Source organism: Melopsittacus undulatus, chromosome 7 (genome assembly GCF_012275295.1).
Source record: "Melopsittacus undulatus isolate bMelUnd1 chromosome 7, bMelUnd1.mat.Z, whole genome shotgun sequence".
In the NCBI taxonomy this organism is placed as follows: Eukaryota; Metazoa; Chordata; class Aves; order Psittaciformes; family Psittaculidae; genus Melopsittacus; species Melopsittacus undulatus.
In genome coordinates this window covers 63324063-63350832 of record NC_047533.1, presented here as the reverse complement: position 1 = coordinate 63350832, position 26770 = coordinate 63324063, and the positions used below count along the sequence as shown (strand labels likewise).

Below are 26770 nucleotides of genomic sequence, written 5' to 3'. Positions count from 1 at the left end.
AAAACAAAATGCATAAAAGAAACTAGTACTCTACTCCCCATCTGAGCACTGCTAAAATAAGCTTTTAATAAGGTCTGAGAATTCCTACCTGTGTTTAATAAAACAAAAATGTACCTTCAACAACCAGTGAGCAATTTAGAAGGTGAAATGAAACACAATCAACTAGACTCCTTAGTACTGACTTTGATTTCTTTGCTTTTCTAAGTGCTGTAATTCATCAAAACACCAATTGCAGGTGTTTTCATAGAGAGCAAAGAGAATATCTTACTTGTGTTTGATGTACCAGATATGCAATGAAGGAGAGGATTTTGAAAAAGACTAGCTTCAAAAATGAAGCACTGGATTTTAGAACAGACTCTGCAGTGTGCCAGTTTGGTTACAAATGTGCATTATCACTTAGCAGTAACCAGTGATAAAATACAAAGTGCAAAGGTCATTGGTCATACTATAATATCACTCTGTCTGGAGTGGGTAAAGAAGCTCCTGAGTCTGATCTGCCTAAAACTTACACTACTTCCATTATGTTTCCTTATTTTCTGTTTTAATTCTGCCCATTTGCAAAAGGTAGAATAGTGTTTTCTTAGTGCTGTCCTCAACCACACAATTCTTCATTTGACCAAAACCTAGTGGAATTAGGAGTGTTTAACTGATGAAAGGTCTGAGTCCATGTGACTCTGTGTTTCAGTTTTAATAGTGTGAAACTTTATCATCTTAATTTTGAGACTGAGCATACACTGTGTTGTTCTAATTGCATGGGCTTTTTGCAAAGAACTTTGTACTGAATTGAGCCAAGTTACAGGGTTTCCAAGATCATGGTCTTGGCTGAGTATAAATGGAGCCAATGAGCTAAACAAATTCCTGCTTTCTTGGTTCTTATAGTACTAGAAAAAATGGAAAGAGCAGAATACTTCTAGTGCTTTATACAAGTGAAAAAATCCTGGAAACTGCAAAAATATAACTTAACTGTGTTTATGTCAGCAAAAACTATTTCAGAAATCATTTCTAGTGTTCTTTCAAAATGTGAACCACAAATTGTAATATTACTGAATCAAACATTTCCCATTTGACAAATTTAGACTTAAGAGTAGTCACTTTGGGATTTAAAAGAATAAAGAAATTTAGTCTAGTACAGACAAATATTAGTGTTCTTACAACATGTAATAGCAATAGCTGTCTTGCATTATGCTGAATGAGGATATGTGTTTATATTTGTTTCAACTTCTGTTACTGAGAATGCTTTTCTAATGAGATAGATTTTAAAATTGGGATTGAAATAAATGAGTAATGGAAAAAAAAGAAGAGGGACTTCTAATCAGGAAAACAGTATAAATTCTTTCAAAGTCATGTTTATAAATTCAGAGAAGCAGCGGATCTAGTTCAAAGACAGACCATATTTTAACCTGCTTTTCAAAACTAGTATATAGTTCTTTACTACAGTTTGCTTACACTTGAATCTTAGCCTAACAACAACTGCTTATTTGAGATACATGACTGTACATTATAAGGTACTTTCATTTGTAAAATGTCACTGTTTCTATTTACTACAGGTCACAAAATCATTAATTAACAGCTTGGTTTCAGTTTGGGGTTTTTTTTATAACATAAGGAACCAACTGCTGCTGTTTCAATGGGCTTAGGCGCTCAAGCCATGGGAGAGCCAGTAATTTGCATTTGCTGATTTTAAATAACTGTAGGATATTTAACTTGCAGGAATTCATGGTGCACAAACATGAATTTCAACACACTCAAGAGTAAGATGTGTAACTGACCTCCCAAGCATACAGTTTGATTCATGCACATAGAAGGAATATTTGAATTTAGAAAGCTCCATGTGGTTTCACTGACAATTAAGCTCTTTAGACTTTAGTCACCCTTAAAAGTGCATCGAATAAACAGGTATTTCCTGGTAACTTTTTCATGTATGTCACAGGCACATATTTTTAAGCCCTCTCAGTCTAACACTGGAATAGTGTGTGGTCACTAGAGACAATCATTTGTTTCAAGATTTCTGGACTACTGAAAGGGAGAATCTAGTCTTGATACAGGTCTTGAGTGAAATTTATGAGTTGATTCAGGAAGTTAATGTGGTTGAGCCACTAAATAAAAGTGACCATAATATAATGAAGTTCAACATCCTCCCATGGGATCCTACCATGAGGTAATAATATTACAGTACTTTTCAAAAAAGGAAGATTTTTATATTGAGGAAGTTAGAAATAGCCTGAAGGGGAAAGTTAGGAAATTAAAATCCATGGAAGCAGCATGGAGGTTCTTTAAAAGTACCTTATTAGACTCAGAGAAAGTATGTATAAACTGGAACAATTAGGAATCAAGAAGGTGAGAAATATAGCAAGGTACGAGGGAATGTTCAGGCCCCAGAATTAATAATCCTATAATAAAATGGAAGTCCAACTCAAGTGACACTAATAGAGCAGAATATAAATTCAGAACAGCAGAATAACGGTTATATCCTGCCATTGTTTCACAGGCAAAGTAAGTAGGAGTTTCCCATAAACATTTATGGTAGAGCAACATTCTGAGGTTTGAGAGGAAATTTAAAGGACACATAGGGAAAAATATAAAGAAAATTATAATTCATTGTGATAAAAGATGTACTTCCTCAAGCTAGGTGATGGCCTTTGTCAGAGGCCAGTCAGCTAGACCAGTAGAGTATAAAAGGAAAAGATAACCACTTGCTTTCTTTGCTTAAGAGAGACTGGGAAAGACACACCCTGTGGCTGGTGTTTAACATCTCCCATTTCTCCACCTGTAGGCTGAGAAAAAAAGAGGAAGAAGAGAAATGCTGGAAATCACCAGCATAAATTGCCCTAAAAATAATTGCTCTAAAGGAATTGAAAATTAAATAATTGAGAAAATGAAGTTGTACTATGTATTTTTACAAATCTTAACTATTGTCTGTGAGCCTGCCTATAAAAGGGCTCTGAAGCTCACCTTGCAAATTACAGGCCACTTAGAAAAACCCTAGGTGAGAAAAACAGAGAATTGTAAAATTAGGTCAAAAAAGCATCTTGTGTAAGTGTTAATTTGCTGACACAAACAGAATTCTCTCAAAGAATTAGTAGGATAATGGAGAAAAAATAACTCTATACCAGTGACCCTGCTACACTGCTAAATTATGAGGTAAAAATTTAATAGATGAAATAAATAACTAGTATCTCGAAAAGAATTCTAAAATCTGTAATCTAGTATCACATCCAGAATCAGCTGTTACTTTGAAGAGTTCATGATTACTATTTGGCAGAATTTGCTGGCAATACAAAGTATTGGTATATTGGTAAGAAGTTTAGAGAAATTTTCTAAATCTAGGCAATGAAATGGCTCACTAAATTCCAGATAACATACCCCAGGAAGAACCTTTAAACACACCAAGAGCTCTCACCTTATTCTATTCTGTCCTTAATACTTAAGAAGCATCAGCTCAGAGTAGCTATTCAACTCTAAAAAAGCATGTATTATGCAGTATCCAAAAGAGGGTTTGAAGTACTTTCAAGAACAAACACTGTCACTATATAACCCAGCAGCACCCTCAGAAGTTCAGCCAGGTACAATTAGGTTAAATAGTGTTGAAAAGGGTTTTTGTTTGGCATCTAAAAATATAATTTGGAAAAAATAAGATCTAGCAGATATAGGTGAAGTACGAAATTTCAGAGAAGGCAATATTGCCTTTTCAGTCTCCTTTCTTTGCTGAAAATGTTTAATAAATTGAATTGTCACACATAAAAGGAATGACATTTGGGCAACATAATCACTTGTGTGTTACATGCTGCTGCTTTGATAGTTTTGATTCAACACCAGTTAATGAAAGATTTGCCTGTAGCATTCCTACTACTATAATTTATTATCCAATTGTTCACAAAAATCACAGCAGCCATGTAGCTTTCCTGATGGGGAATTGGATCATATGTCAATAAAACTGGGTAGAGGCAGGTCCTAGCTCTGCTGGTGGTGTAGTCTGTACAGCTATCGCCTTTAATCTTTCTTTCAGATTCCTTGTCCAGAAATATCATAATGTTAATGTTTCTTTCTTTATTTTCTGTGTGAAGCAGAACAAGACATCTCAAAATTGTGTTTTATCTGAAACTCTGAATACGCTGCAGAGCTAGGTGACTTGGTTGTAACTTCTTAGGTTGTCAGACTCACATGTAAAGTCTTCTTTATAGCAGGGCTTGGATGCTAGAGTAAGCATTTCCAACAGTGACTAAGGGTTGTCAAGATATACTTCTGGAGGCAATTATAAAAGTGCAAAATATTGGATAGAATATAACATAAGACAGACAAAAATCAGAGAAGCAGCTCCAAAGGCACATAAAAAGTCAATGATGCCTGCTCATAAACAGGCCTGCTGTGTTACTGTGTGTAATTAAATATCATTTGGTAAAAGAGACTCATTGCTCTATATAAATGATTAGGGAAGATATTCAGGGTATGAAAGTTACAGATTATAGTCCCTACCATGAATCAAGTGCAGAATTCCCCTTCTGATTTTAAGGAAACTGATATTTGGAAACCTTCTCAGGTCAAGATGAGAAATTACAATTAAAAAAAAAAAACTAGAAAAAGAAAATGAGAGGAAGTCCACAACAACAAAACAAATAGCTTGATAAGTTAGACCTTTGTATGGGATGTGTGAAATGATTTTTTACTGATCAGGATTTTCCAACCATAACTGCCACAGAAATGTTTTGCCAAAAATCTTAGGCTCGCATTACTAATGCAGTTCTCAATTTGTTGCGATGCCACTTGTTGAACAAGCTCTCAAAGCCTTCTCTTCTGGCTGAGCCAGCCCTACTCTCTTGGGCTCTCCACACTGATCAAGTGCTCCAGCCCCCAACCACCGCTCACTGAACTCACTCCAGTGTATCACTATCATTCTGGGACTGAGGGGCCAGTATTTTAGATGTAGCCCTGTGAGTGCAGAGTAAAGGGAGGATGATCACTTGCTTCGCTGCCTGTACTCTTGTTCATACAGCCCAGTATGGTGTTAGTCTTCTCTGCTGCCAGAGCACGCTGCTGGCTCATGTTCAGATTGCTGTCTACCAAAGTCCCTTTCAGCAGAGCTGTCCCCAGCCAGTCAATCCCTGCCTGTATTGTTGCAAATGTAGTGTGATTTTAAAAAGAAAAAGTGCCATAATCTATGTCTGTAGCTCTGATTCATTCCTTCTGACTGCAGCTATCCAGCCAGAGGAAGTTCTCCAACTCAATGAAGATCAAGTCTTCTCATTAAAACCTTAATCTAGAGAGCATCTTCGCCGAGATAGGTTTCTTACCCTTGTGTCCTTCTTCACACCATAAAACCCATCTAGTTGCTTTAATCACTGTAGATACAGACCTTCATACCAGGCTGGCTCCTCTCTCTCTTAAGCATTTTTAAAATTTCTCAAAAAACAATATTCAGATGAAATTTGCCAGTGTACAGACCTGCACAGCACCTCAGAAATAACAGATGCTGTCACTCTTGAGTTCATGGCAGTGAACTGCACAAGTGCATAGAAGGGTGTGAAGGATGCCTCACTACTAACAGCATTTCTACTGAAGAGCATCTTTTAAGGGGCTGATTTTCATAACTCTTAATCATGGCTGTAACCAGATACTTAGACTTGAATATTTATTATATACATAAAAGTATTAAATACTTATTGTGATATATAGCTTGGGTTAGGATGTTATTTTTAAGTAAGCCATACAAAGTGCCTTCAATCCTGTCCATTCAGACACTTATAAGGCAGACTCCAAAACTGTGAAATTGGCTTTAAAGCCATGTGCTTTAAAAAGCTATTTGGAAACAGGACTGGAAATTCACTGCCTCCTTACTTTTTACCTTGATTTATGTTCTCAGACTTCTTCCTGCAATCATGAAGTCTAAAAATTTCAAATCAAGAAGCTGAAAACCTACTGCAGTGTTTTATTCTACTAATTTCAGCTTTCAATACACCTCTTCTGCTTTGCAAGGCTTGTAATACAATTGCAAACATTGGCTATGCAACATACTAAGATGCGTATGCACAGCCATGTAGCTGAAAATTCCACAACATAATGGAGTATTAGTTGTAATTAACAAGAGACTGGATTGCTAGGGTTCTGTGGCATGTCTTCAAATGTCTGAGTCCACATTCCTTCCACACAGTCAGCTCTGACGAAGTTTGTGAGTCCTTCATGCAGTGAGACTGTGGGAAGAGCCCATATGAGTAGAGAATAGGGGAACCTGCTGGTTTTCTGGAGAGTATCTGCTTTGTTTTAATATTCATATAAGAAAGGGCAATCTTTGTATTACACTTAGTTCATTTCATGTGTCCCTGGGAGATTTTCCTCTATCAGTTCCAAGAAGAATTCCAGGGAAACATTTGTGAGTTTATGAATTTGTAGAGGAAGTGAATTTACCACTTTTTAAATATGTCTAAGCAGTTATACTTGTATTCTTCAGATCTAACAAATTGTGTATAGCCTGTCACTTTTTTCAGTAGTTATTGTTCTTTTTCTCCTAAGGGGATATGGTTTTTGTGGCTCAGCGAGGCTCTGCTAATTATTACATACCTCATATTTCTAGAGAAATTATGTTTATGTTAGCCATTTTTCTTTCAGGAAATGTTCAATTCAATACTTAACTATAGATTGTAAATGGGTGAATTCCTTATTCCTTTTTTTTAGGGGAGAGAAGGCAATGAAAAATGTTGGCATTTATCAAGGAATAATGAATCACTGTATCACAAGATTCTGACAACTCTAGTCATTTTTTCTACTTTGAATTTGAGTAACTGTCACATCTAGCTATGGCCAATCAAATTCAGAAGTTACCATGTGTAAATAAAAACACCATTTAAAACAGATGCCTAAGCCTTAAAACAACAACAAAATCAGGAATAATGAATAAGAATTACTTAAATTTCAAGTTATATTAAGTAATACAATGTAGTATCGCAAAAGTTATCAGGGGTTTTAGGATTAAATTAGTCCAAATCATCTGTGTACTGCATATCCTTGAAATAGTACTAGAAATTATAATTCCAGTTGATAATTTCATTAAAAATTAACTCAATCAGTACATATTTGCTTAGATCAAAAGTATGTTAAGATTAAAGATGCTGAGAGGTCAGTCATGCTGTGGAGCAGAACAGCACAGATGGTTTGGAGAAGGCAATGGGGATCATGTCTCCCCACCTTTTCTCCTGCTCCTGTACTCTTTTATGGGAGTGGAGAGATGGCTCAGACTTCGTTGGCCTACATCTAGGAAAGGACAAGGTGGGCAAGAGACAGAAAAAACAAGACTGTGAATTCCACAAGGGGAACAAGACTTGTTTCATGTTAAATACAACTTTCTCATCTTCTACCTATGTTACTAGCATATGCTATTGCATAATATTGTGATAACATTGTGGTACTGATTTATCTCCTGTCACTAAGAGCAATAATGAAATTAAATTGCCATTTAAAAATTGCAGAAAACTTCAGAATGAAAAGAAGGAAGATGACAGGCAGTGGCTGGCCATTCTATAAGCACAAATTATCACCTAATAGACAATAATCTAATTAATGTAAATATAAGACTAAGATTTTAAAATATGAGTTAGTGCTTGTGGTCAGTCTGAGACTAGCTTTGAGGAAATACTGAGTGCTCTTTCTGTGATTCCTATATACTTTTTAGCTATTCTAAGTTAAACCTTAAAAACAAGGAATAATTTTTAGAATTGGCCTTTAATGCTTAACATCTCAAACCAGAAGCAACAAAACTGTGTCCATGGCTAACTCTGAAACATTTTTTATAGTTTAAGTGATTCTAAGAAGCTTTTGCAGGTCAAACTATGATAAACGGGCATATGTGACATAGAAGGAAGTGGTGATTCCTGAGTAAAATGGTTATTATGATGTTTATTTCTTTTTAAAGAGAGCATCACTGGAATTCATGCTTCCTTTTTTTTCATGTGTGCATTCTAACTGAGGACTGAAGCTTCTGTTCTTACAGATGATTATGTTTTGTCCAACTGCTACTGCTGTACTATTATTCCTCACCTGTTTAGGGTGATTTTGTTATGTTTTTTTTGTTTCAAACAAGTTACAAAGATAGCTTAACTTCAGAGAGATTTTCGTGATGGCATCCGTTCCACCCAGAAGGTGTTCTCTCTAACAAATGGGAAACATCACTAAATTAACCCAAAGTCTGAGCAATGGAAAGCTACATAGATGATGTCAGACATTACAAATATTATTTGTACTTGCTAGTTTACTTCAAGGGAAATTATGAGAATGACATCATAATGATGTCTGACTAATTTTTATTAGTGTTTTCTCTCTGAAACTCTAGACTTAGAGTTACAAAGAAAAACAACTTTTTAAATGCTGTACCTGTTATTCTTTTCTAACACTTTGTGATTTTCTTATGTAAAATATATTAATATTTAAAAATACCATAGGTGCTCTCAGCTCTTGTTCTAGTCATGTGAAATGTCTTAATTTTTGTTCAAAAGAAAAGAAAGAAAAAAGTATTATTTAATGCTCATAAAAGGTAGGAAATGATCACATCTTCTTTTAAATTAATTGCTGCTTGGGTTGGCCTATGAACCTATAAACTCTGCTGGAATAGTTGCAGCCAAATTTCTTTACAACAGTTTCATACTATGGGAATGAATCACGCTGATGAAGGGGTGATGAGCAGCCTAGGAATCACGATACATTTCTTCAGTCAGCAAAAGCAAATCACAGGGTACCACAACTTTAGAAACACCTAAAACCCACAGAACCAGTATAACTCTATTTTACAGCAAAAAAAAAAAAACCCACAGTAATCCAGGCAAGCACAAGTACTTTTTGCAAAGGTCTGTTGGGTAATTTTGCTGAAGACCTCTTACTAAGAAGTACTGTATCAGCTCCAGCTCTGAAGGGCCGCTCAGGCACTGTGTGTTGTCTTCAGAGCTGGAGAAAGCAGTAGCCAAGGAAACCAACAGCATCTCCCACAGCAAGGCAAGAAACATTGTTCAAGCCCAGACAAAGAGGATCCATACAGGAATACTGTGTGAGTCATCAAGAGTCTGGATACGATCACTGAAGTCAATAGAGATTCTGTAACCGAAACCTGGTGGGTGACACAGCAATCCAAAGGTGAAATTCTTGTGGAGAATTTCCCTCCCTATTTTTAGGAATTTAGCACCACCAGACTGCATTCCTGGGCTCTTTACTGAGGACAAAATTAGGCCACAATACCAGGTAGAAACAAATTCCCATAACGACATTAGTATCTTTCTCCAAATGCTACTCTCCCATTGTTCCATTCAGCACTGTGTTTTGAGGGACTACTGATTGCTCTTTCTGTGTATACACTTTTTAGCAGTTCTAAGTTAAACCTTAAAAACAAGGACTAACTTTTAGAAATGTCCTTTAATGCTTAACATCTCAAAGCAGAAGCAATAAAAAATGAGTCCATGCCTATTCTGAAACATTTTTAAATCATCATAAGGTGTGCTCAAAAGCAATACAATGGTTGAGCATATTCATAGGTGTTTCTTGTACTACTAGGATCTTTGTTTATCTGTGAAGACCTGTTTTCATGAGAAATTAATATTTATGGTGTCAAAGTGCTTACACTCATCAGGGTACTCAAATATTGTGCCTTAATGGAGCCTTGGTATTCATGCATTATTTTAATATGGAAAGTTCAGGGATGAATTTTAGCATCAATAATTACTGTCACACAGCATTACAGCCAGCTCTGACTCCTGGCATAAAATGATGCATTTGTGATGTCAACTCCCATGTAAATATACATAAGTATATGGATTAAGTGAGCAACGGCAAGGTTGTAACTCCTATGGCTGAGTTCAAGCCCTACTGGTAAAGCAGCTCTAATGATCTGAGAAATTACCCCCTCTCTGTCTTCTTTTGTCATCCTCTTGCCTCAGCTAAAGCTGAATAACTGTGTAACTGCTGAATTTCATTTCAGTGCAAAGCAAATGAAGTTCAGCATAAAACTAAGAGGTGGTACCTTCATATAATGCTACAAATTTTTACTTCCAAAGAATCCAACAAGATCTTGCGTAAATGACATATATGCAAGTTCAGAGATATCTGGAAACAAGAGGTCTAGATAGTATCAATGGCATCATTCATCTCAACACTTGAAAGAAAGTTAGTTCTGAGACTGATTTGCAGAGCTCCTCTGAAGAGAGTTACACCACCATGTAACAGGCCTATGCGACAAAGAATGCTCTCCCCTAATCAACTCCATTTGCAAATGATTTTCAAGATAAAAATGAACAAATGATAGATAACGAACAGCTAGTCATTGCATCACACATACCACATCAATTAATAGATTTATTAAACCTCTTTTATATATTACTTATATTAGAGCATTCTATTTTATCAAGAATTCAAAGGGATTAGACTTTAATTTGTTGGTTTAGTATACTATACCTTTAAATAGTTGACATATAAGTTATATAAATAGAAACACTATAAATCTCTTAAAAAATGTACCATTAATTTTTTATGTATGACCTTTAAGTAACAGCAGTCTGTTGCATAACTCTGCAGGGGAAGTCACATGGTGGAAACCTCATATTTCCTTAAATTTATGGTTGTTTCTTGGTGGTCTAAAAGACTTGCTTTTTTTTTTTTAAATTCCCTTTCAAAGTCGTAATCTTAGTAAATTGTTTAATGTTCAGTCTAATGCAGGTCAATGTAAGTTCTTATTTAGATTTATAATAGGAAATATATAATGTCAGATACCAATGAAGCCTGGCTAATAAAGTCAAGGATACCAGTGTTACGTTTCATTATAATGATGTGAAGATAATGCCTTTAGCTGCATAACCACTACATTAGCTACAGACCGTAAAAAAATCTTTATGAAATCTCAGGGTCGTATTCATTAAGAGAGAAGTCTCCATTCTTTCCAGTAGTTTCCCCTCCGCCCCTCAATCAGAAGCATTTTAGACTGATAAATTCCCTCATCACCATTGTGTTAGATCTCATTAACTGATTCCAAAAGTCATGTAAGCTCTGAAGTGGAGAGAACCAGCTGCTCCATGGAAACCTGTTCTGCACTAGAAAAAAAAACAAATCAGTGGATTTTGGGCAGGTGCCTAAATATGTGCTGAATTAGGGCCTTATGAAACAAAATTTTATAATAAGGTAATTGTCATTGCCATTACTTAGAGGAAGTTTTACTCTTTCCTACTCCAAAGGAGTTTGGTTTATACTCAGAACAGTATTATCAGCATCAACAGAAAAAGTCTGCTTCAAGTTAAAACATGCAAGTGAATATAAGTTGCATGAACAAGAAGAAATTATTAGTGGTTTTCCACCTCCACCGAAATCCTCAGGATCCAAAACAGGAATTTACAACGCTTGGCAGAATAAAAATTAAACTCCACTCAGAAATGTCAATATTTAAAATACGTAGTACAACCATAATTTAATGAGTTCTTTAAAAAACACAGCACATACATGAAATGCACATTTTTCAAACCCCTTTTTCCCCAACATTACGATTGAACATTGTAGGCATAGCAATATTAACTTACTTTATACTATGAAATAAATTCACCTACGTAGTTCAAACATCATTTATTTAAACCTTTAGATATGCAAATCAAGCATATGTGCACTGTTTATAACTTCTCATGTTCCACTTTGGGGACTACAAAAAAGAATTAAATTTGATGAGAATTTAAAGTCCAAGAACAAGGAAATCTGTGTTTCCATAAATGCTGGATGCATGTGCATGTTTACATGTCTGTGTAGTGAGTACATGCATAACACATAAGTGTACAAACAGCTTGGAACATTTTAGCCTTTCACAGTTGTAAATTCTCACCTGAAAGGCAGCTGTGCATGTTCCACAGTAGATGTAAATGAAAGCTGTGCTTTTTGTGTACAGCCTAGCAAAGGGTGAACTAATATAATTCCGTAATGAAGCTGAAACAGGTACTAATAATTAGTTTTCAAAGAACAAGGAATGGATTTACCATCAAATCATATATTCATGGTCTATTAGCTGGCAAGCACAGAACTCAACTCTGATGATCTGCTCAAACTTGCAGTTGCAATGGGCTCTGCAATGGGCTGCTGTTCATAGATAGCCCATGTCAACCTGACTGTAATCCATCAATCAAAGATACTCAATGGTGTGCTATCACTGCATTAATAATATTTGATTCAATAGACTTTGATCAAAAAACCTCAGGTGCTATGCAGATTCAATGCATACTATGAAAGAATGGAAAATAAAAGAATCAAAATGGTCACTTTAATTTTCCATCTTTTTTTTTGCATTGTGCCTTCCAGGTAAGTACTAAAACAATTAATTCATGTTAAATAAATGTCTCCAGCAGTGTTTAGCAGTGATAAAAATAATCCTGTTCAGGTATGTCAAAAATCTGCTGAAAAACAAATGAAGACCAAGATATAATAATAGATAGTTTATTGTCATTGTGTGAGCGTGGCTCAGTTAAGGAACAGTTAATTTGTATAATGAGTGTCTTTGAACATGGAAAAGGGTTAATCCAGGATCTTGACAGACATGAAAGACCAGCAAACCTTTTATCTTCTCAGTAATGTTCTTCAAAAAGAGCATTTAGAGCCTGGACTTAGAGAAGGGACGATAGTACTAAAAGCTCATCTTGAGAAGTCAAATGTGCACCAAAAAGAGAACCTCAAACTTTTTCCTGTCTATGCAAGGCATTCATTAGCCTCACAAATAACAGGAAAATCAGTACTGCTGGGGCTTTCACAAGTAGATGAGGGTGTCAAGGGAGAGGCAAAAATCCATCCCGCAGGCAGCTAGTCTCAGGAACCTCAGAATGCTGGCAATGGCTTCATTAGAAACCAGAGAGCCTTCTTATGCCAAGAATAGACACTAAAATCTCAGACAGTTAATGCAAGAACAGGATAGAGAGGAGTGAGAATATTCTGAGATTCTGAAAACATACTCTCACCAAGTGTGGACTGAGAGGTTCTCAGGAAGGGCCAAATGAAATATTCCATTTCAGTGTTGACATTCTTTTAACTAAAATTAATTCCTAAACTAAAAACAACTCAGTGAAATAATCAAAATTCCGAGTTTTACAAATATTGGAAATGGACGTTGCAACAATTTCAAAACTATTTTACTTTTTCCCAAAAATACAACATGGGTCCCAAGCAAACCTCCCAGGGAACGCGGTGGTTTACACAAATCATCATTTTCAAGTACTGTCTTTATTCAGAAAGCTCCTGGCTATTTATATTGAACAAGTTTTTCGTAGTGATTTACTGGTTGTCTTACGACAAATGAATTCTGGAGCTCTGTCTGCATCAGCTATTGACGCACACAAACATATTCCTCTAATTATTCCATATGCATGCAATGCCTCACCCTATTTCATTTTTATAACTGTGCATGCTTAACACATTCCTTCTTTGCAATGTCCAAAACTATCTTTGCATTCTCAACAAGAAACATATTTCTCATTCACACATCTTGGGCCAAACCCAGATGGTATTAGTTTCCTACAAGGGTATTTCCTGTATGTCTGAATTGTCAACACGGCTGTGGATTGCCATCATTCTCCTCTTATATACAGATTCTAGTCATGAAGAGCAAACCGTATATCCTCCACCACCCTGGTTTTTCCACTTGGCACATTTCATAAAAAATATTCATGTCTCTCTTCAAATTATTAATATTTTTTCACTATTCCAGTTGGGAGGTAAAAATGAGATCTATATGAGTGATCCACAAAAATGCTTGATTATTTTAGCTTCCTCTGGTGTTTGCAAAGTGTCTTGTGGAAAAAAATGTATTCCTCTGGATCCATTTACCCCTTGTTTTCAGGTAGCTGGCAAGTTATGTATATTTTCAAAGACTTACTGAAAGAACCCAAATTATTTGATTACTTGAGTCCATATTTGAAATCAAAGCTGTTGCTTACCTGCAGCAGTGCAGGTAAACTGCACACCAGCCTTTCTGCCCTCTGGCTACACAGCTCGAGGTTGATGGAACTGGTAAAGTATCAGTGAGAAAAAAAGCTTGGGCAGTATCAGAGAATTCAAACACTTTTCCTGGCTCCCATTCAGTGCTTTTTCAGAAATGTGAGGTTGCAGTGCTTAAATGTATTTCTGACCCAGGTACAAACATGACAGACATGCACAGATTTTGTGGACAAAAAAATGCCAGTATAGCTTTTTCCGTTGTTTTTTTCTCGCTACCTTTGTATCAGGGCTCCAACAAGTACAATCCTTATATTTCAAACACTTTGATTTTGGATAACAAATATGCTCCCAATGCTCATGCTGACATGTGGAAGTTTAAAACTCAGTAGTTGGACCTCTAAATCGATTTTCTGTTTGTATTTGTGTCAGTAAGACAAGACTCTACTTTTTGGAACAACTGAATGGACAAAGAACATAGGTAGAAACAATTTCAATATTGGAGTAAATTGACATGACATAGTTGTCTAGCCTTCATCGAGTAGACCTGTTGTATGTCTACTGGTAAAATGTTGAAGAACACTTACAGAGCTTCTAAGAACACAAATTCTGACTTTGGCTATTATTACATTTAGCATAATCATCTACTGAAAAATCCAGCCCCATATGCAACCAGCATTTGCTTTAAAGATATGACACATCATTATCAAAACTATGCCAAATGCTTATGCTAAATATAGGCTGAAATATGCCTCTCCATGCATCCAGATTTTAGAGTCTGAAAGTTCTTCAGATATTAGGGAACAGAATAGCATTTACTTTATCTTTAGAATTTGCACACACATTCTTTGGCAACTGAAAAATGGTGACGTGGTCCCATCTTTCTGTGCCTGCTGGCAAGCCTCACACTCTACATGGTGGCTCTGCCTTCAGGAGAGAATCCCAGACAAGATGATAGGTGGAATATAAGCATCAATAACAGTTAACCTTTCATACACTTCCTATCTCTGTCTTGTGTTTTTGCGTCACATGAACTTCTATCCTTCAAATTGTGTCCTACTCCTCTAACAAAAACTATTCACATAATATGATTTTCCTGTTTCTTAAAGTAAGAAGAAAGGACAATTTGAAATATCTTGCAGAAAAAAAACTTTAGAACCTTTGCTAAGTACTTTCAGAGTACTTTTTAATGACTAAAGCCAGAAATCTGATAAAGAAATAACCTTCTATGGAGTCCCTTTATGTTTTACAGTGAAGATTAGCATCATTTTGATAAGCCACTGAACTCACTCTTAAAACAGTGACAGAGGCAAGCTCATAAAGCCCACAGTTTAATGAAGGTTATGTTGCAAATATGACTGATTACCCATTAGCACATAAACAACAGTAAAGACATGAGGACCAATCTAAGAGGAAATCTGTAGCTTTTTTCCTTCAAGCTGGTTAAGGTTTGCTGATTTCTCCCCCCACCCCATAGTATTTAAATACACAGTTCATGTGAATGTTAACATTCTCCTTGCAACCAGAAAAAAACAAGTATCTGCTTTAATAGACAGCAGTTCACTAGTGAGAGCCAAAGGAGAAAGGCAGAATTGTTTGTAAGACAGAGTAATGTCATCAGGGCATCTTTCCATTTCCATCTCTTTTTTGAAACTAGTTATTTTTTAATGCCTACAATTAGACAGATCAACATTTCTGGTTTTAATTTAATGTAAAGAGTATGATAATTACTGCTATTCTGTTCTGAATTATATCCCTAAATTTCCATATAAAGTGGTCACGGTAAAACAGCATGAATTTGTTTTCGATTATTGGAGTACAGAATTTGTTGTAGGTTGGTTCATTTTACATAAGCACTGTCAAATTTGGTATGTGTCGCCATACATCCTCTTTTTTTTCCCTCCCTCACCACAAAAAAAAACCATCTTACAGCTCATTTTAAAGTGCTGTAGACTCTTTTGTGGACATGTATGAAAAGTCTTGATTTAGCAGCCCAGGAAAATCTTTGCACCATAGAAAGATTTTTATTTTTCCATAGCATATTTTTGTCTTTAGCAATGACAAAAGCAGCAGTGATTGGCTGAAAAGTCATGCCATAGAAAAGCAACTTATATATTGAGTTATAATTCATAACTCTTTTGACAACTCTCTGCCATTAGATCTGTATTTTAACCAAAAAGGAAAAACATTAAGAAACTTGCTACTGAAAAATTGAGATAAGTTTTATATACATAGTTAAGGAATGAGAGCATGAGAAAAACAGAGTAGATGTCTGAGATGACCACGGTCAAGTTAGGACATTGGTAGAACAGTAAATCACTAGTAATATTCATTTGTGGGTTTTGGGTGTTTATGGAAAAATAATGCTAGATAGCATTAAAATAGGGTCTAAGTTTAAAAAAAAAATCATTCTTTATTGGAAGAGTGACTGAATGACTGAAGAATGACTGAAAAAGGCATTTTTAGTCTTTTGTCATCATGTCATGTATTTCTGAATGTTAATATAATGTGGTCTGTTTTCTTTGGGGCATCATCTGAGCCAATTTTATTGGGCTGCCCACTGAAAGAGAGTTGTAAAATTTGCCTTTATCACAGAAGTGGCATGGAAAGGTGAGTAAAGCTTAAAAGCAACAGAAAGGAGAAGAAAAAATACAAAGGTCATCAGGTCTATTCTTCCTATTAATGAAAGGTTTCCACGGTCAGTAAATTTCCTAACACTTACTGCATTCTCATTCACTTGAAGGAAGTTTTCGTGCTTTCCTAGAAGGCAAAATTCTACAACACAATAGATCTCAAACCAACGCAGCTGAAAAGCTGTCAGGGGAAGGTAGTCTATAGCGGAAGAATGCTGAAGAGAAAAAGTATAGGAGAGCAGATAAATAAATAAATACATACGTACTTACATACCAGAATGTGGAGGCATGCCAGGGAAATAAGAAGGAGCATGCTTATTTTTTACCTTCCCTTAGTGGCCTCCGCTGGTGAACCACTCACTGAATTGCTGGTGGAATGTAAAGCTTCCTTGAAAATAAATCCAGCTGGGGACAGAGGTGGAATCACCACCTGTGTTCCCAGAGGATAAATGCTGCTTAGAGCTCAAGAGGCCTCTGTGGTGCAGGAAAGTGTGTAATTCACACCTTCTTGAGCCAGTTTTACTGAATGCAATAATCATCTGGTCTTTATTTGAATCTCCCTCTTCCGGGACTGATTTCCACTGTCTTCTGTTATTCCAATTCTCCTAAAGTAGTGCAGTACATAAAATTTCTCAGTCCAGATGCAGACCTCACATGGGCTCATGGCCACCTCCTTGCAAGCACACTCGCAGTCGTATGTCACACTGCCCAAAACCTCTCAATTATTGGCTGGCTCTTGGCAGTCTCAGGGCTTTTAGCTGCTTTTAGCCAATAATTGGGAGAGTTGTGAAAGCAGGATTCATGTCTTACTAGGAGAGTGTGATGGAGGCAAGCTGTGGGTTTATGTTGGGTTGGTATCTGCATTTATAAGTTTCATATACTTTCTTTAGGAGGACGGGAAGAAAGAATTGTATTATCAGGGGACGAGGATTGTCATTTGGATTAAACTAAAGACTTGCCCAGCAGAACAGCAAAATCTGGAGTTGAGGAATTAAAAAATAAGTACAGAGGACTAGGACTAGAAGTGAAAGGTCCTGCATTTAGTGACTGGTATCTTCAAAGGACTATAAAGGTAAGGAAAAGAAAAAACTTGTCAACGCCATGTCAAAATTTGTCTTTGCTGCAACAGTAGTAAGAAGAAAGAAAGAATTAGGCTTTAAGTTCCAGTGCTGTCCTTTGTTCTCAAAGCATTTCTATTTGTTTCTATTCAAATTATGACCATTTCAGAGTTCTTTCACTAGAAAACTATGCTGCATAAGAAATATGTGTGTATGATTCCTGTGAATAGATGCTCTGACTTTTTCCCAAGTGCAGAGAAGCCCCATTCAAAATCCATGCAGAGCTGGTCTTATGACTTCTTACTACCCTTTTTTTACCACCTTCTTGCTATCTTTCAATAGGTCTGACTTTTGGACCCACTGAGCACATTATTACCTTATTGTGAGTTCAGTTCTATAAAAAAAAAGAAGAGCATTTAAATATCACTGCAAACATCAGAACAGACAACTGGTGATGGGTGCTCTTTGTTCATCAGTGGTTTTCAGTCAAATGCTGCCCTGCACCTAACAACAAAACCCACCTGTAACTTCAGTAGGATTTGTGCTTAAATTCCAAGAGTATGCCCCTCAAATATTTTTCCTGTATAAATTTAACTATAAAGCATTCTGTATGTAAACTATTTTTAAATTACGTATTAAAATGGTGCATTTGTTAAAATATTGTATGTAAAAAATATTGAAAATGTAAAAAAAAACACCCCTCTTTAGATAACTGCAAAGCCCATTATAAATGAAGAAAACAAATGAAGTTTTGCAGCACACAGGAAAAAGGAAATGCTTTGGAGATATGGTCTCGTATGTATAATATGCTGAGCCATGACATCAGGGCAGTTATTTTTCCCTAAGGTAAATGTCTTATGTTACAAATTCTTCCCTTTCCAGAGGCCTCAGGCCCCACAGATGTTCAGATAACAAAGCACTTGAGTTCTCAACACCCAAGAGGTCTCTAGAAGCTCTATTTCTATACTATGCTTACAGCCCAATCAGTTTCTGGTTTTCTTTCTGTATTTGTTATCCTCTTTTACCTGTCAGAAGCATCTCCCTCTTGTGTTTCTCAAAACAGTTGATGCAGCTTTAAAAGCTGAGGTGTGCCCTTGCAGCAGACCTTTTGCTCGCTTCTACTTCTGCTGTAGTCAAGTTTCTATCCTGTGCTGGGGCCAAATTTCCAAAACATGTCCATTAAGCAATCAGTTCCCGCTGAGAAAAATACCTGACATTGATCTTCAGCCTGACAGTAAGATCCGATAAAGGAAGGTTCAAATAAGCACAGATTCTTTTGGGATCTCCTAATCAGAAATCCCTTTCTGAAGAGTTCATATGGTACTGCCTGATAAGAGATTTTAGATGTTCCATGACCTCTTCCCCCATGTTTTTTACAAATAAAATTCCTTAAGATCAAATACATGGTAATGCATATTAGTTACGGTATTTATTACATAGGAAATAAACTGAATTAAGGGGGATCATAACTACCTCAACAAGTTACTCAGCATTTGCTCTGTAATAATAGATGAAGACAAATTATACAAAGACATTACATGATAGTTAATATTTTAAGTCAGAAATGACCACTGAGTATATATATTTTAAGCACAGCTTCTTTTAATAAGGTTGCTACTAATTTCCAACATGAGAGTGGGATTGTCCAGATGAAAAAGCTGTTAAGTATAAATACCACTCTTTTACATAAGTGAGTGAATTGCAAAATCAATTTTAAAGGAAAACTCAGAATCTGCTACCTATATTATTATTAAGCCACGCAGTAATGAAAATAAACAGTCATGTCTGGTTTTGCTTGCTAAATTCAATTGTTATTAAGGTTATACAATTAAGGGTCATGCTTACAATATAATCTATTTTAAATGAAACAGTTAACAATACCAGTTAATGCATTCCCATGTATTTCTCTATACTTACTATAGGAAGAAGTACATCTATTGACATGATGAAATGGCAGCATACCTTAAAAATAACTGCAGCATATATTTCTGTATGATAGAAAAAGTATCATAACTTGATAATATAATACTTGTGTATAAATCAAGAAATTCAGACATCAGAGATATACCAGAGTGCATTTGGAAACATATAGCTAGAAAATAAGCCCACTTCTAAGGAATGCCTATGTGAAAATGGCACCTTTCTATAAAAATCCAGGATTCACTTGCAACAATTATTCCTCTTAATGTTAGTCAAAATACAAAGGGGATCATGTCATGCAGTTATTTCACATTTTCACAGGTGTAAATACATGATGACAGAAATTACAATACAAAAAAGAAATGTTAAAAATGTACTTCAGTTGAAAACACTTACTGGTGTAATGTACTTTCAGAACTGACATAATGTACCTAACCAACCATTTAAAAGTAAAGTAACACTTTAATGCATACAATTAATCTTTACCTGGCTTTATACTTAATATAATTCTGATCAAATTATTTTCATGCTTGTGGTCCTAAACTAGATTAAACTGTTTTTAAAGGAATGATTTTCACTGAACTCCATAGCTGAAGCTTATAATCTGGCCCAAGGAAAAGCAGTTTTGAAAAAAATGTAAAACTTGCAATTACTATGAGTAGAAGAGTGTTCACCTAAGGAGCTGCATAGGCAGACATAGGAAGTGTGAGCTTACAGGTTTAGTTATGACAGAGACTTCATATTGGCCCCAGACCAGAGTATATTTAGATTATTAATAATCATTTCCACCAACCATCCCAATGGAATGCAAAGATTTGTCTCATTCTTCTTGCTCATCTTTATTCAACTGACAAGTGTCAATGGTTATTCCATTAAATAGTGCAGAACACAAGCTACTATGTCATCTATAGGCTGCTGGTGCCGGTCTAATCTTCAAGGGAAACTTAAGAAGAAAATGATGTAAAGGATGTCAATAAATTATTAAGGTGGCAAGAAAAAGATGCAGATATATGACACATAGTATCTACAAGACATTATAAAGCCTGGGATGCTGGTTTCACAGCAGACATCAAAAGTCTGTTGATTAACAAAAAAGAAAGTGAGGGTCATTCTATATGGAAAATGGGAAATTTTGAGATTAGGCACATAATTATTCAGCTTGACAGTACCAAAATTAATGTTTGTAAGGGTTTTTGTTGGATAGCTCTCAATTTACCCCACACCATATGAGACAACAGTACAGAAAACTATATACTTTCTGGCACCATAGAGATAATTTCAAAAGCTATGGAAGTTATGGCAGTGATCTAGTTGGAAACAAGAGGCTTGCCAGTTAGTGATAAAGCTGAAAGTACACATGAACAATTATTTTCCAAAACAAGAGAAAATAACTGTGGAAAAATTCAGCTGGATTTCCAGTTGACTGTAAGCCAGCTAATGGCTTGATGCTGCGCTGATTTCAATATGTTAGAGGGGTATTTCCAAAGTTTTTATTAAATGCATGAGTAAATAGACATTTTAGAACACAGTGTGTCTGGCTTACTTTGAAAAACAGAAAGCAGCCTGACTTTTCAGGAAGCAATAGATACATTCCACAAACAAAGAAAGTAATATATTGCAATCTAATGGAATCATGCAAGACAGCAATTAGTAGAAATAATGGCCTGATCCTATGAATACAACTTGTCATACTTACTACCTTGCAGGTCCCATGTTTCATTCATCAAATTCTTGCTTCATGTGTACTTCATTAAAAGCTCTTAATTTAATTTTCACCTGTTTATGCTTTCAACAACTTCACTTTCACACTGAGACTGCTCCCATGACATCAAGCGCTAAATAAAATCTTCAGCTTCGTAACAGAAAGATCTTTTCTCCCTAATACTTTCAATAACTCACCTTGAATGGCAGGCCTAGAGTGACTCATAGACATTCCTGGGACCTTAAATGAGTTGAACTCATCTCTCAGGAGAAGCAATAGGACTGTCTTTGTCTGGGCACAACAGATAGAATCATTCATCAGGAATCTTTGTAATATGCCTTACTTTTCCCAAAGCAACTAATCTGCCTCCCTTTGCTTCAGACTTTATCAGAGCAACTTGGTCAAAACTCTTAGAAACTCATACAATAATATCTACAATCAGTTCAGACTCAGCTGCAGAATTATTTTTGGCTCGTAAAAGAGAAAGAGCGAGATTACCAGTCCCTTCATCCATGATGACTGCAACTGATTTGGCAGCTCAAACTAGACTTTCAAAACTAACCTCTCTGATAACCTCCTGAAACTAAATTTTTCTAGCAAACAAACTAGCAAATTTTGGCTGCCTCTAAATGAGCAGGATCCAGATTTCATTGTACAAATATCTTTGTATGGAAATCTCTTGACCTATTTACATCTCCATTTCTGACTCAGGTTTCTCTTTGGTGGTTGTGATTAAAAAGGAAATATGGCAATCATGTTGTATTAAGACAAACTGTGCACTTTCCCAAATAGGCCTTTTGTGGGATGTCTTTCAACAGGAAGACGGGCCCATCCATCACTTGGAATTGCAAATACATTTTAAAAGCTTCATTCTCTCTTATAATTTAAAATTTCATAAATGGTTATCATGGGTGTGGTTAGAGTTGCAAAATGCTGTCTCCTTATGTGTGCAGAGCTGAAGCACTTGAATCTGCAAGAGTCGCTAGTTCTGAAAGACTGGCAACCCCTGAGTTAAACTCCAAAACAACTATCACTTGCGAATAATCACATTTATAAATTTAATTTGAATTGCTAACTATGTACTCTGTTTATTTCTGTGCCTCAGCTTCTCTCCCCTGTACTACCTCAAGAGCATCAAATGAATCAAAGTTTTATTCTTCATTTATACAAATACAATTTTAGGCATAGTAATATTACATACATTTTTAGATGCCAAAGAGAAAATTGCCTTCTATTTCAGTACGTGGGGTATTTGCATTGTCACAGTACATTACATGGATTTGATGCTTAACATATAACTGTACTAATCTTTGTGGCAAACATAATAACAAAAGAAAGTTGTTTGGAGATTTTTCTATTTTTGTTTTAAAAAATAACAAAAACCTTTCCATTGAAGGACCACATGTAAAACTTTGGTTTCTCTGCACAGAGACCAAGGCTGCTTATTACCTACAGTATACTAGCTATGATGAACAGACCACCATAGTTGTGACAACTGATGTTGCTGCCTCCAGGGTAAAACAAAGGTTTACATATTACACAAGCAATTTAACTGTTTTCTAAACATATTGCCAAGACAGTGGGAGTTGGCAGCCAGCACTGTGTTTTAGGTTTTGGATACTTGGATTAGAAGTGACTGCTGATTATAGACCTTTTTATTTGTCTTTTACGAATTACAAGCAACCTAGTAACCCGGCAAAGAATCCTTTGCAGCACTTAAACTTGTCTTCATGGCTTCCCAAAGATTACATACACAAATCACTCCACAAAAGTGGCATAAGAGACTTGTGCATAGATAACTACATAAGACAATTGTCTTGTTCTAACTCTTAAAGACTTCCCCAAAGTGAAATGTTTTATAATCCTTTTTGTGCAGTAGTCAGGAAAGAAATGAAAGAGTTTGGGCAAAGATTATCCACAAGAAAGAAACTTTTTTTTTGGGTTCCAGCTGAAACACAATAAAGAACATAATTAACTTCACAATTCTTTGTGTTTTTCATTTGACTGCAGGGAGGAGATGAAAGAGGACTGTTAAGCCTTGCATTCCATCCCAATTACAAGAAAAATGGAAAGCTGTATGTGTCTTATACCACCAACCAAGAACGGTGGGCTATTGGACCTCATGACCACATCCTCAGGGTCGTAGAATACACAGTATCCAGGTATCACTAGTAGTCTAAAATTCAGTAGTTTTGTGTTTCTTAGCAGCCTTTTCATTTTAGTATTTGCCATTGTTAAAATAAATTATCAGATTTACAATGTGTATATACTTGCACACTCGCAGAAAAATTATTGCTGCTTTTATTTCAAACAGTAGCTTTGGAATGCCAGTATGTACACAAGTTTGTTTATTCTTTTTAAGATCTTGTTGATGTTGTTATTCTGCCATTTTTAAATTATAGTTATTCCTACTTCTTGTGTATAGGCAGCAAAATATTCTTCTGTGAATGATGGAAAAATGAAAATTCTCAGAAATAATTATTTGACATTTTTCTCACCAAGTTACAACATCCACATCTTAAAGTATAATTTGAATGACTTGAGCTTAGTTTTAGGAAGAACAGTCATAGTAAACTATAATAACTTTGATAATCTTTCTATTGCAGGAAAAATCCACACCAAGTTGATATGAGAACGGCAAGAGTGTTTTTAGAAGTAGCAGAATTACATCGAAAACACCTAGGAGGACAGCTTCTGTTTGGCCCAGATGGTTTCCTATACATTTTTCTTGGAGATGGCATGATCACTCTAGATGATATGGAAGAGATGGATGGTTTAAGGTACAAAAACTACCAATAGACAGACTTCTATATTGTCTTTAGGTTTTGCACACTATTTGGGGTCAGAATCAAGAGTGATCAGCAGCTGTCAGGGCAAATCCTACTCCCTTTACTACATAATCATACTATTTTCAGTGTCTGAGTTTAGTAAACTACTGATTTTCAGAACAGTCTTACTGCTTAAATACATTTCCTTGTAGTTGTGTGCTATCAACCCATCTAATTGCATCTATAGTATTTAGATGCAATTGTATTTAAACACAAATTAGACTTCTTTTTTCCAAATTATTATTCTATGAACAAGACACATTTATTGAGAAAACATTCTAAAAATGTGCCTACAGATATACTAGTTAATAACAACATACCACTCACAAAAATGGCTAGAAAACATATGAAGAAATCCTACTTTGGTTCTTCCTATACAATTTGCTTAGCCTGCTTTTCCCCTCTGTTTCATTGTGCTCTGTTAGAGTTGCAACATTTGCCTTAATTTGAAGAAAGTGCAGTACTGGGCCTTTACAGACTTAAAAAGGGTTGCTATGCTCAAAGGCCTTTTTGGCTCAGCAGAATAGCAGGTACTCCAGCCCTTTGCAGTGAGAATGTACTTAAAACCGAGACCAGAGAGCAATTCTAATACTTGACTTTCAATTAATGTAAAGCAAGGGTAGACTGAAACATATTCATGATGAAGAAAAAGAACAAAATCAATTTAAGTACAGCATCTTTTGATGCTTGTAAACAGAGTTTTGACACTCCTCTTCTAAGTTTCAGTCTTCTATCCTTCTCCCTCCATTACAATCATGAATATAAGGCAAAACTTATTAACTCTGTCCTGTTTCATGTAACAGCAAATACCAACATCTCCATTTAACCAGTACCATTACTTTCTTGTTGTTTGTTGTGGCTTTTTTGTTTGTGTTTTTTCTGTTTGGTAGCTTTTTTTAATTCATGTATAATTAATCTTTGGATTGTACTGTGACTACAAATCATTGAATTCAAGAGTAGTATTCAAAGTGTTAGCAAAAAGCATTATCTAACTTTATAGTTATTATGCCCATAATCACTCCAGAGGATAAACAATGTAGAAGAGTTAATAGCCTTATATTTGAAGCCATAAAACAACAATAATGTATGGAAATTTGCTCTTGTTATCAACATTGCTTCCCAACAGCATGGTCAGAGGCATTCTAGGCATTAACAGTACAACATACTGGCCACACTGAATCTTTGACAGGCTCTGCTACTACTCTTTGAACTTACATGTACCTTAAAACCAATCTATATGTGATTATTCAGCAAAGTGAGTGGTTTATTTTGCTGGTTCGCTCTAGTATTGCATGGATTACATCTATTAGTAAAACACTTTTTAGAAAAACAATTATTTTATCCTCCAACTTTCTCAGTGATTTTACAGGTTCTGTATTGCGCCTCGATGTAAATACTGACCTGTGCAATGTCCCTTACTCCATACCACGGAGCAACCCACATTTTAATAGCACAAACCAACCTCCTGAGATTTTTGCACATGGACTTCACAATCCAGGCCGGTAAGTAAGTCACAGTCAAACTGAATTACTCTGGAGCAGATAATGTTTTCAACCAGGAATCTATAGAACGGGTAACAAAATTTTAATACTAAAGGCTCTTGTGAACTTTTTAAAACTTCCACTCCTTCACCTTCCCACATGCATCACGGTTAGAAACAAATGTACATTGGGAAAGGAGAAGGAGAGGAGTGTGCACAACTATTAAAAGTCAAGACGGAAGTGACGGAAACAAAGCACAGGACTTTTGTTTTAAACATATAATAAAATTATTACGTCTATGAAAGAAGAAAAAGCAGAGAGTTGGTAAAACACAGCTGAGAAGGGAGTCCTGATTGAGAAAACAAGGCATGTGGAAAACAAATGAGAACATCTGGTGATATCTAAACAATAACAAGGAGGAGAACAATGCTTTAACTAAACAACACATAATTCAGCAAATTAGGTGGGTGGTAGTACTGAAGTGACATTTAAAGTCATGGTCTGAAAAAATTCAGAAAGTCAAGTTGTTCAGATAAGCAGTTTTATTCTCAGACTTTTTTAACAGTCCAAAATTCCTACACCATGTAAATCAGCTCATTTAGCTTCGTTAAAGCACTATTCATTTCAGGTGCTATTCAGCAGAGTATGTTTTATCACTAGGAAAAAAACAGGTTTACTTCACATTACATAAAAAATGGTGCAGGGATGGGAAAAGTATGTTATCTCTCCTATACAAATCTGATGCAGTTCTCAGATGTTTTGGCTCAGTATGAATTAGGTCCCTCAAGTAAGAAAGCATCACAAAGAAACAATAATCCTTCAAAATGTGATGTCATACTATTGATAGGGAATTATACGTTATAAACTCAACTGTTTCATGGATTTTCCTATTTTTTTTGTTTTACAGATGTGCTGTGGACCGCCACCCAACAGATGTAAACATCAATTTAACAATACTTTGCTCAGATTCAAATGGGAAGAACAGATCTTCAGCAAGAATCTTACAAATAATAAAGGGTAAAGACTATGGTAAGTTCCATCCAGGATAAAGCTGGGAAGAGACTGTTTCTATGCCCATGGAATCATAAATAAAAATCAGAAGAAAACTGATACAGGACTGTATATCCAGGATAGGTAGCTTCCAGCATAGACAGGATAGGTAACGTAAAAAAACTTATGAAAAGTATGGTACAACCAGTTAACAATGTAGGACAAAACAAAATCTAAA

General features: G+C 35.7%; 1 protein-coding gene across 1 annotated transcript in view; it reads left to right on the top strand.

Annotated features, from left to right (window-relative positions):
* HHIP (hedgehog interacting protein) overlaps positions 1–26770 on the top strand; it is a 73666-nt gene that overhangs the window by 28141 nt on the left and 18755 nt on the right. Inside the window, exons 5-8 of the mRNA XM_005154835.3 lie at positions 23244–23395; positions 23840–24013; positions 25420–25563; positions 26450–26571. Coding sequence (XP_005154892.2) covers positions 23244–23395; positions 23840–24013; positions 25420–25563; positions 26450–26571 — 592 coding nt within the window. The remainder of the gene's footprint in view (positions 1–23243; positions 23396–23839; positions 24014–25419; positions 25564–26449; positions 26572–26770) is intronic.